Here is an 11,921-nt window from a genome sequence, read left to right as displayed (position 1 = left end):
TCTTAGTTTGTTACAAAGGATATTAGAGCGAATCTAGCTCATGGTCCATGTGGACTATAGAATACTACAACATGGGTTCGCGGGCCAATTTGGGTTGATCATGTGACGAGAATGCTAAGACATAAAATAGAAGGAGTATGTGAAGATCCGTGTAATCATATTTTTAATCTTACATCAGCTATACACTGGATAGATTTTGGACACTGATACAGAATTAAAAAATCTAAATAATATTTTATGGCTAGTCTTTTTAGATGAGATTTTAGGTTTTTATATGTATGATGATAGAAATAGAGAAATGGAGGAGGCAAGCCATGGTTAGAGTGGAGGACTGGTTGAATGGGTGGGGATGGGATACTGTGGGCATGGTAAATCATGTGGGTTTTGGGGTAGATGTGGTTGAGTGGGTGGGGGATGGTGGTGTTCGGGACGGGCTGGTGCTGAAGCCCCCGACTAATTTACTGAGAAGGGCATTTATGAAATGTAAAAAATATATTGTTATAACATTATAAGCACGCGTGTATTGCAATGAAATCTTAAGTTTTTGTATCTAATTGAAATATACTAAAAGTTTTAGTGCGCAGGTACCTATTGCGAAAGGTTGAAGGGTTGTTGGTAGAAAAAGGAGGATAAAAAAGGGTGAATACGACAAAAGGATGCTACAATTTGACTTGAGGAGAAATTGGTCTTTCACCAACTTCATTCTTGCGTTCCCAAAGCTTGTGCCTATTCAAAGGTTTCGAAGACAGCGATTCATAATGACACGAGATTTATATATGTATAAATTTCAGACCCCCATGAGCTCTAGATCTGAAGTCAAGCCCCTATTTGGCCTGCAAATGGTGAGTTGTGACACTAAGCTGAGTTGCTGTACTTGCTATCTCCTCTCCTGCGGTGATGTTTGCTCCTCCTCCTGAAGTGGGGTGGTGAAAGTGTTGGGGTTCTTGGAGCCCCTCCTCCTCCTCTCTTCTCCCGCAGTTGATCTTTGTAAAGACCGTTTATGTTTGGCAAGTCTTAATGTATCAACTTGATTTCATATTGCCTGGTTTGCTTTTGTTCCCGTTGGTTTCCATCTCTGCGATTCTAAAGAAAAAAAAATTAATATATTTACAAGTTTTCTTGAACCATTTATGTTCTTGGAAAGCCGTAAACTCTCTATTGTGCCAGCCCTTTTTAAATAAGAGATCATGACTCTTGCTTTTAATCCATAAATTTAGATTCCAGATGCTGTCTTCTCTTCTTTGCTCTGCATTTGTTTGCTACTCCTCAATGTTACATAGAACAAATTTATCTATTTCCATTTTAAGTAGCACAAGCCTTCTTTTTCTGAACTTTAACATGGGTTATGTCCCAAGAAATTTGGTTCAAATTAGGGACTCACCCTTAGGTTGAAGGCTCTAACTTTGTCCCCCTAAAGCATTATTCTCTGTGTTGTGGCAGGTCATTCATTGATATTTGCTAGGTGGGGGATCTTTAGATACTGTGTACTCAAAGAGCTCTATTGAGTTCATAGACCAGAGATGGGGGCTGAAGGAGAAAAGATGAATATCGAACTTGCAGATGCTGTGAGGGCCAATGATATCGGATCCTGTAGCAATTCAGTAGTGGAAGTTCCTTCTGGAAAGCCTGCAAAGGTGCCGGATCGGCGTGACAGTGAGAAGAATGGGAAGCAGGACGACGGCAAGTATGCCGTTCCATTTTACAAGCTGTTCGCATTTGCAGACTCAACTGATATAATTCTGATGGTCTTGGGGACGGCAGGCGCGGTGGCAAATGGGCTCGCGCTGCCACTCATGACAGTTCTTTTTGGAGACTTGGTTGATTCTTTTGGAGGAGCTGCAGACGTCCATGATGTGGTTCATAGAGTTTCCAAGGTGTGCATGTTTCTCGTGTGGATGCTAGTTTTTTGAACAAGCAGTGATCATGCTCAAAATTTTTGGCATGAATCTGTTTTCACTCTCTTTTCGTCATTTGTTGATCAATTGTCATTTTGCTTGGTTTGCTTCACGATATCGAGAATTATGACAAGTATCTTATGTTAGTTCCGAAGTTTCTTTAACTAGTATGAGGACTGAAATTTCAACGGTTTATATGGATGGCAACTCTCTCTGTTTTCATTTGTTTTCTACTCAACAGAAAGTGATGAATGAGTCTAATCATGTTCAGGTAGCGCTTGAGTTTGTCTATCTGGCAATTGGGACAGGCGTAGCATCTTTCTTCCGTGAGTACCCTTTTGCTATTTGTAATACATAAGAGCTAAGTTTTCTTTCAAATTCTAAAGTTTATGAGACTCCAATGGCCTAATTTGTTTGTCAGAGGTGACTTGTTGGATGGCTACTGGGGAGAGACAAGCTGCACAAATACGGAATTTATACTTGAAAACCATATTACGTCAAGATATTGCATTCTTTGACAAGGAAACCAATACAGGAGAAGTTGTTGAGAGAATGTCGGGGGACACTGTCCTTATTCAAGATGCCATGGGTGAAAAGGTACTGGTACCATTTTGTGCATTTTAACTTGGCTTTTTGCTTTGCAAATTTATGCATTTCATAGTAAGGCTCATTTTGGAAAGTCAGTTCTTCTGAAGGTTTCTTGTGACTTCCAATCCTATGAGTCTTCTAGACAACTGAAATATTTTTGGTTTCCTAATGGATATCTTTTTCCGAGCAATGTCCTAATAGACCTCATTTTAAAGTATCTATTTGCACTTTTGCAGGTTGGTAAGTTCATTCAATTAACAGCGACATTCATTGGAGGTTTTGTGGTTGCATTTGTTCAAGGGTGGCTTCTCACCCTTGTTATGCTAGCAACAATTCCTCCACTTGTGGTTGCTGGGGGAGTCATGTCCACCGTTGTATCCAAGATGGCATCACGTGGACAGGCAGCTTATGCAGAAGCTGCAGTTGTCGTGGAACAGACCATTGGATCAATTAGAACAGTAAGTTCTACAAGTATTCTAGGACAGGAGGACTTTACCATTTTATTCTTGATATTTATACTTATTTCTTGTGGAAATCCAACTGAAGTTCTTTTCTTAGGTTGCTTCTTTTACTGGGGAAAAACATGCAGTGAACAAATACAGTGAGTCTCTAAAAAGTGCTTACAGTTCAGGTGTTCAAGAAGGTTTGGCTGCAGGACTAGGTCTTGGCACAGTCATGCTCTTCTTGTTCAGTGGGTATTCTTTGGGCATATGGTATGGATCAAAATTGATACTGGGCAAAGGTTACACAGGTGCTGATGTCATTAATGTGATATTTGCAGTCCTGACAGGCTCCTTGTAAGTTGCTATTTCTTTGCATATTTTACTGAAACAAGTTGGTGCAAGTAATTCCATCCAGTACATGGCAATTTCTCTGAAAAATAAAATGAAACGAACTGTCTTGACTAGCATGTTAGGAGGAAATGCAAGTTTAGTGTTCTCTTTCAATGAAAAACTTATTTTGCAAAATATTTTACCTGGATGTATCATCACATAAATGCTAGTTGCATTTGATTACAGTATTTTCTACTAGTTTCTGTAAAAGTCTGAATAAAATACAAAATATTAGAAATTATTTAATTGTACAAAGAAATACAACCAAACCCATGCATACACTTATATACACTGTAGAAACTTAATAGGACTTACTACATTTTGAGGATTCAAGAAACCAACCCTAAATAGTTGGGACAAAGTTTGATGGTTTTAGTTGTTTATCAACATGGAAATAAGTATAAGCAATTTTGGGTACTTGATGTGTCTCTACATATATATAGTGTCCATCTGGTCCTGATTTTCTTTCAAATCAATCTTAACTGTCGATGCCTGAAATTGCATCTTCTAGTGCCCCCTACTGTACTATCAACTTCTATAATTACAATCTCTGTAACACGGTTCTACAACTAGCTTAAAACCTGGTTCATATTTTTACTGAAAATTGTTAAAACTTCTTTCAGATTTCAGTACTTGCATGCCTAGCCACCCTATATACCATGCAAAATTGAATCGAATGAGAAAAACTTAAATTACAGATGGCCTGTTGCCATAAATATAGATATTATCTGCTGAAAGGAATTGAGATATGAAACATACAGATGGCTGTACACCTAGATGTTAGCAGTGACAAATATAAAGATATCTCTCGTGAACTATGATCTGCCATTCTGTATTCAGCTATGAAGTATAGATGTAGAATATTCTGACCACTTCTGTCATTGGACACATAAAACTCTGGCTAGTTTTTGATATACGACATATTCAGAAAGTAATTATACCAAACTTGATGGGATTGTACTTATTTTGTTCAACTATGTCAATGATATAATATCTTTTGCCACACCATCCATATTTACAACCTTGAAGAGCTAATAGCACCTAAAGCATTTCTTTATTTGTCTGGTAGTCAATAAGTATATTCAATTATTATTTATAGCTTTTCCTAATATTATGTACTTCTGATATGAATTTTCCAGCTCTTTAGGGCAGGCATCACCATGCATGACAGCATTTGCAGCAGGCCAAGCTGCAGCATATAAGATGTTTCAGACAATCAACAGAAAGCCAGAAATCGATGCTTATGATGCAAGAGGAAAGAAGCCTGATGACATTCAAGGAGACATAGAATTTAGAGATGTTCATTTCAGTTATCCTGCCAGACCAGATGAGCAAATTTTCCGCGGATTCTCTCTTTTTATAGAAAATGGAATGACTGTGGCCTTGGTTGGAGAGAGTGGAAGTGGAAAGTCCACTGTCATCAGTTTGGTAGAAAGATTCTATGACCCACAGGCTGGTGAAGTTCTCATTGATGGTATAAATATCAAGGAGTACCAGCTTAGGTGGCTTAGAGGCAAAATTGGACTTGTCAGTCAGGAACCCGTCCTGTTTGCTTCTAGCATTAGAGATAATATAGCCTATGGCAAAGATAATGCAACTATTGAAGAAATCAGAGCTGCAGCTGAACTAGCTAATGCTGCCAAGTTCATCGATAAAATGCCTCAGGTTTCATGTGTTTTGTGTTTCAAATATTTTTTTTTTAAATTTTAAATTTTGTTAGTCATCAGTCATCACTAAAACCGATCATTGTCATATACTAACTCTTTTCCTGTACTACTGAATGCTTGATAATTGTCAACAATATATAGGAAGTATACAAGAATCTGGGCATCTTGCTCTCAGATCTTTAATTTCATCAGTTGGATTAGTTCATGATCATCTGAAATGGCTATATCCAATATGTTCAGGGAATTGATACGATGGTTGGTGAGCACGGAACTCAGCTATCTGGTGGCCAGAAACAAAGAATTGCCATTGCAAGAGCAATTCTGAAAAATCCACGAATTTTACTTCTAGATGAAGCCACGAGTGCGCTGGATGCAGAGTCTGAACACATTGTGCAGGAGGCACTTGATAGAGTCATGACAAACCGAACTACAGTTGTAGTTGCTCACCGTTTGAGCACAGTAAGGAATGCTGACACAATAGCTGTCATACATCGAGGATCAATTGTTGAAAAAGGTAAGGATCAATTAGATGCTGCAACAGTTAAACCTCTACTTTGCCAGAGCACCAACTAAATTGGTTTACTCCATCTTGACCCTGTCAAGTTAAAAGATGATAAATTTTATTGCTTGGTTTTATGGTGAAACATTGATATGGAGTTCTATTTCTTTCAAAAAACTTGAGTTTACTTAACTATCATGATGAGCGAAGTTTAGTTTCTTTTTGACCAGGTTCACATTCAGAGCTGTTAAAAGATCCAGATGGAGCTTATTGCCAACTCATACGCTTGCAGGAAATGAACAAAGAATCAGATAATACAATGGGACCAGACCATGACAAATCTGATATCTGGGATTCAGGAAGGCGCTCTAGCAAAAAACTGTCCTTCACCCAATCGATTAGCCGGGGATCATCAAAAGAGCAAACTAGTCACCACTCATTCCAAATGACACTTGGTATGCCTGTAGGAACCGATATCCAAGCAAATACACCAGAGCGAACTGACATTCTAGACACTGAAGTGTCTGCTCAAGAACGAAAGGAAGTACCTCTTCGCCGCCTTGCATACCTTAACAAACCAGAGCTCCCAGTGTTTGTACTTGGTTCAATAGCTGCTGTTGTCAATGGAGTCATATTTCCGATATTCGCAATAATCTTATCCAATGTGATAAATAGCTTTTACCAGCCGCCACACAAGCTCAAGAAAGATTCCAATTTTTGGTCGTTAATGTTCCTCGTATTTGGCGTGGTGTCCTTATTTGCACTTCCAGCTAGATCATACTTCTTTGCTGTTGCTGGGTGCAAATTGATAAGAAGAATTAGATTGATGACATTTGAGAAGGTGGTTAACATGGAGATAGAATGGTTTGATGAACCTGAGAACTCGAGTGGAGCAATTGGGGCAAGATTATCGGCAGATGCAGCTACAGTTAGGAGTCTTGTGGGTGACGCACTTGCACTAATTGTTCAGAACACTGCCACTTTGGTTTCCGGTTTGCTGATAGCTTTCCTTGCCAATTGGCAACTATCTCTTATTATCTTGGCTCTGATACCTCTCATAGGTCTCAATGGATATATCCAGATGAAGTTTATAACGGGATTCAGTGCAGATGCAAAGGTTTGGCTATACAACTCTCTGAAAAGTTTGCTTCTTTCATAAGGAACTCTGTGAAATCTGCTATATCTAGCTTAGATTATTAAAATGCATATATACATTTTGATAAAATTAGATAGGTCACATGATAGTGCTACTTTGGTTATTCACAATTAAATTAACTCACGAAACATCAAATTTTGGTAAGATTAGTTAAGAATTTTAAAACATTGTTACTTTAAGATAGCATCTAAGAGAGCTTTTTGTAACAATTCAAATATCTTTGTTTATAGCTATAACTTTGAGTGGACATAGCTCTTTTCTTTTCTTTTCCTTTTTTTTTGCAGACTAAAGAGTTTGGTAGTGTCATCGATTTCTGATTATGTGGGAATTTAAAAATGTCTGCAGATGATGTACGAGGAAGCAAGTCAAGTTGCTAATGATGCAGTCGGAAGTATAAGAACAGTTGCTTCATTTTCGGCGGAGGAAAAGGTCATCGAACTGTACAAGGCAAAATGTGAAGGCCCTATGAGAACCGGAATAAGGCAAGGGATAATCAGTGGAATTGGTTTTGGAGTCTCCTTCTTTATGTTGTTTTGTGTGTATGCAACTAGCTTTTATGCTGGAGCTCGGCTTGTGGAGGATGGGAAGACAACTTTTGGAGAAGTTTTTAAAGTATGTACCGTTTTCTTCCTAAAACATTATCAGATTCTATTGTCCTTTAAAAAGTATATGATTTTCTTCTAAAACAAAATAAATATTTTTTGGGCAGTTGCTTTTTATAAAGTTTTAGATTTGTTCTTGCCATATTTGTCCTGGAAAGCATATATCATACATACAAGTGGCAATGATTAGTAAAAATAAAAATAACATAATATTTTCATTCCAATTTGAAGATGTGACAGCTGATAATTATGCCTTTTTTCTTACATCTTGTGGTTTGATTTGAAAGAAGAAAATGAATAGAAGAAACTTTTTCTCCTTTCCTTTGACATTAGCAAGTTTCAAAACAAAGCTACAATGAGCAGGATACCCTTTTATTCATACTGATAATAATGGAGACCAGTAAGCTAAATAGACTATAGAAGATCACCAATTAACATGGAATTTGGCGGCCTCTCTTATTGAAGACTGGACCCAGAAACAAAATAAAATAAAGGGCAAGAGCAATGCGGTAATGCGCCTAATGACCATCGAGATCATTTTAAAAGTTAAACATAAAATGATGCCTGGAGAAGCATTAGGGACATCTAAAGCATCAAAAACAGAGCCAAGATTTGCATCTTTCAACAACAAAGAGATGCAAGAATACTGTTCATTAGAAGCATACGATGTTGCCTCAGATGCTGTTCACAGCTTTTCCTTGTAGAAGCTTTTGAACTCTAAACTATTGTGAAGACCATGCTTCTCATACTAATAAGATTAAACTTTATGTCACTATCTCAAGTGACAACTTTTCATGCTTAAAACAACTCATTGAACTTTGATATAATTGCATGTATTTTTTCTATTGCTTTTTTTCATTTTTCTTATCTAATTTGTGGTAATGGGAGGAGCCCATCATCCAATTCTTTAACATCAGGAGAACAGCTGTATTTTCTATTTTTGCCAATCTCAATCGTCTTTCTTCTGGCTGCAGGTTTTCTTTGCTCTTGCTATGGCAGCTGTTGGAATATCTCAGTCAAGCTCCATTGCACCAGATTCTTCCAAAGCCAGATCTGCTACTGCTTCTGTGTTTGCTATTCTTGATCGGAAGCCTAAGATAGATCCAAGTGATGCTTCTGGGATGTCCTTAGAAACAGTGAAGGGCAACATTGAGTTTCAGCATGTCAGTTTCAGGTACCCTACAAGGCCAGATGTCCAGATCTTCCAAGACTTGTGTTTGGCTATCCGTGCTGGAAAGGTAACGGTTCTGATGTCAAACAATTCACATCTATGGTTATATTTTTACATATTGAACTTCTATATTTGAGCAAGTTGACAAGTGGAATAAACTAAACTCAATACACACACACACAAAAAAAAAAAACAACTCATTTCCGTTGTATTATATGCCGCAACTTTTACACTTTTTTAAGTTTAACAAGCAACCTGAACAATTAACCTGTCAGGTCGTGTATAAACAATTTAACCATCAAGCTACAATTTCTGCCGAGTTTGATTTAGAAGGCTTTGTGCAAAGGTTCAGGATATATTAACAACTATCCATCAAGCTACAATTTCTGCTGAAATGGGTGCCAAATTTCTGCCCATGCCAAATTTAGTCTAAACTACAAACGAGAGATCTGTTATGACCCATAAGGCCAGTTGTTGGTTAGAGATATCAACTGTACTGGTGACAGTTTAAAGCTTATTCAACGAGGGAGTAATGCTTAAAATCCAAAAGAGTGCAAGACTGAAGACTTTAGATGAAGGTGGGGTGGGGGAGGAAGAAGATAACTTTTGATTTGTTCATCGCCAATGCAAAACAGTCCAAAAAGCCAAATGGTAAACATTCCCTCCTATAATTTATAAAATACAAAACAAATATATGTTATTTTGTGTTTCATGAAAAAATTCAAGGAATTTTTTCTCTGTTTAATATACCTAATAAACTTTGAAGATTTATTATTTAAACTTACAAGTTTCACTTCCAAAATCTAACAAGCTTCGTTGAACTTTTAGACTGTTGCAATTGTTGGGGAGAGTGGCTGTGGAAAATCAACTGCCATATCATTGTTGCAAAGATTTTATGACCCTGATATGGGTCAGATATTGCTAGATGGAATTGAAATACAAAGGTTCCAGCTGAGGTGGTTGAGGCAGCAGATGGGTCTGGTGAGTCAAGAGCCATCTCTGTTCAATGATACAATCCGAGCTAATATTGCTTATGGAAAGGAAGGGCGAGCCACTGAAGCTGAGATCGTAGCTGCTGCAGACCTAGCAAATGCCCACAAGTTCATCAGTGGTTTGCAGAAGGTTGGATGCTACCATATAACTAGTATTATTTCTTAAAATAATACCAGCTGATTATATTTCTCCATAAATGTCGCTTTTTTACTGTAGTTGAAATACATGCCCATCAAAAAAATGAGTTTTATTAACTCCTGGTTCTCTCAATGAAAACTAAACTGCAGGGTTATGACACATTAGTTGGAGAGCGAGGTATCCAGTTATCTGGTGGGCAGAAACAGCGTGTAGCGATTGCACGCGCCATAGTGAAGGATCCCAAAATTTTGTTGCTAGATGAGGCAACTAGTGCGCTTGATGCTGAATCTGAACGAATTGTTCAAGATGCTTTGGATCGAGTCATGGTCAATCGAACCACGATCGTTATAGCCCATCGATTGTCCACAATAAGAGGTGCTGATATGATTGCTGTTGTCAAACATGGAGCGATCATAGAAAAAGGAAGGCATGAAATGCTGATTAATATCAAGGATGGGGCTTACGCCTCCTTGGTAGCACTTCACTCAAGAGCCTCTTCATAGCATATGGCACTTCGCGCAGTCCATGTTTTCCCCTATTTGCATTTTTGTCGATGAGAATCCCAAGTGTCATTTTTTTTCATTATCCCTCTAATGCAACTCTATTTATACAATCCTTTAGAATATAACCATGTTAGCCTCAGTGTAGATTTTAGTTAAACAAAAATTTGTATACGGCATGAAATGCTTGTTATTCTAATTATAATTCATCTTTTCCTATTTGCAGTTATATGGGTGTAAAACTAAACACAGGTTACTCATGAGTTTGTAAACAGTCAAAATTAAAAGTGCTGAATTATCAATATTAAGTAGTTAAGTAGGAAAAAGTTAGCCAACATACTGGCACTGTGTGATTTAAGCATGTTTGCACATCCAGAAACAATAGAAACAGATGTGAGGCTCCACATACTACAACAGAAACAGATGTATTATGCTATTCTAATCTACAGTGTAAGCATTGTAGTTCCATGATGTACAGTGGGATCTTCCTCTCTGGGGAAAAGATGTACGGTGGATTCTTCTGCATCTTTGTAAACGTGCATATGGAGCTTTTACCTGAACCCTGTTTAGGGTTACTGGAGGTCAAAGTGCATCGGGTTCATTTCGGTGGGCTTGACATCCCTTTAGGATAGTTGTTGGTTAGGTAGATGTGAGGAAAAAGCAGTGCTTTATTAATAGTGTGGGTCTCGGTCTAAGGATTTCCTAACTCCTTCTCGGGTAGTTTCTAATGTTTGGCACTTTCCATACTTTGTGGGTGCAACATCAACAAATTTGCTCATGATCAAGTTACAACCTAAGAACTATGACTATATTATGTTAACTGTTCGTATTTTGTTCATTCCATCGGTATGCTCCTAGGTACCTGTAAATGTGATCTGTTTGCCAAAATTTCTGCTTTGTTATTCCCATCATCCGGTAACCACAAGATGATCCCAATCTCCTTTTCTTGTAAGTTGTACTTTTTAGGCTGGAGCACTAACTGAAATTCTCTGCATTTCAACTTGGCTCCACCAGTACTTTTTTTTGTTCATTCTTGATCTCCGCTACTATGATCAGGCTTTATCGTGTATTAGGCCAGATTAAAGGCTTCTATGTATGAGGTAATACTAGCGGAGGTGTTTTTTTTTTGTGTGGTTGCACTGAAAATTTCATGGCCCAGATCACAGTTAGGGCATGTTTAACTGTGCCTTCAACTAGTTTCAATTCCAATGCTATGTATGGTAGCTCAACAACCATATCAAAGTTTGGAAACACCTTTAAAAAGGCACAGGGGGATAGGCTTCCTATGCACAAGCGCACTAATAGTACTAGTTACTCCTTGAAGGCTCTCTTTCCAAATCATAGTCTCAAGTTTATTGTGTTAAAGATATGGTTGCTTGCCAAATAATACTAAAGAATAACAGTACAACTTTGCTGCATTAAAGGGATGGTTGCTTGCCAAATGGTACTAAAGAAATCAGTTTGATCTGACCCACCAACAAATCATTACCAATGTTGCTTTCCAAGCAGTATTGTTGTTTCCCATCCATGACTAAGCTCTCTCTCCTTGCAATTAGAAACGACCGCATGCTAGCAGGCATGGCTGAGGAGCCAAGAGATGCTAAAGTGTGAAAAGGAAATGAGGCCAAGTTTAGAATTCAAGGCCTGAGGCCTGAAACAAGGTTGCCAAGACTATCAGCTTGATTTTTGAAAGAGGTCCATACCAACCTTTATTTTTTTTATTTTATTATTTATATAGATTTTTACCATTTTTATTACATTTGCACTAAAATCATGGTTTCGGATGTTACCCGGGAAAATGAGTGGAAGGCAACTCTAAGGATCTCTCTACTGTATAATGCAAACGCTTGGGGGTGCATCTCCATTCCCTGATGTTGCC

At 38.0% G+C, this 11,921-nt stretch overlaps 1 protein-coding gene across 4 annotated transcripts; it reads left to right on the top strand.

The window, feature by feature from the left end:
* Positions 1 to 714: 714 nt before the first annotated feature.
* LOC103713650 (ABC transporter B family member 11-like) lies at positions 715 to 10,261 on the top strand. Of its 4 annotated transcripts, none has more exons than XM_017844404.5 (13): positions 715 to 842; positions 1,441 to 1,874; positions 2,167 to 2,221; positions 2,317 to 2,492; positions 2,720 to 2,941; positions 3,042 to 3,280; positions 4,456 to 4,981; positions 5,224 to 5,497; positions 5,713 to 6,599; positions 6,984 to 7,250; positions 8,215 to 8,478; positions 9,240 to 9,533; positions 9,692 to 10,261. In XM_017844404.5, the coding sequence occupies exons 2-13, from the start codon at positions 1,521 to 1,523 to the stop codon at positions 10,043 to 10,045; spliced, it is 3,912 nt and encodes a 1,303-aa protein (XP_017699893.4). In that variant the 5' UTR covers positions 715 to 842; positions 1,441 to 1,520; the 3' UTR covers positions 10,046 to 10,261. The 4 variants fall into 4 exon arrangements, with proteins under 4 accessions (XP_017699893.4, XP_038986610.3, XP_038986599.3 ...); XM_039130682.3 differs by having other exon boundaries at positions 758 to 987; XM_039130671.3 differs by having other exon boundaries at positions 804 to 1,007.
* Positions 10,262 to 11,921: the final 1,660 nt, after the last annotated feature.

Source organism: Phoenix dactylifera, chromosome 2, assembly GCF_051530095.1.
Source record: "Phoenix dactylifera cultivar Ajwa chromosome 2, Ajwa_hap1_PhDact_Kaust_v1.1, whole genome shotgun sequence".
In the NCBI taxonomy this organism is placed as follows: domain Eukaryota; kingdom Viridiplantae; phylum Streptophyta; class Magnoliopsida; order Arecales; family Arecaceae; genus Phoenix; species Phoenix dactylifera.
Note: the sequence above shows the minus strand (reverse complement) of the source record. Positions and strands in the feature narration are given on the sequence as shown.

Coding starts and splice junctions, on each gene's coding strand:
- LOC103713650 (XM_017844404.5), top strand. CDS start 1,521: ATGGGGGCTGAAGGAGAAAAGATGAATATCGAACTTGCAGATGCTGTG. Junction 8,479..9,239: donor TGGCTATCCGTGCTGGAAAG/GTAACGGTTCTG, acceptor TTGAACTTTTAG/ACTGTTGCAATTGTTGGGGA. Junction 9,534..9,691: donor TCATCAGTGGTTTGCAGAAG/GTTGGATGCTAC, acceptor ACTAAACTGCAG/GGTTATGACACATTAGTTGG.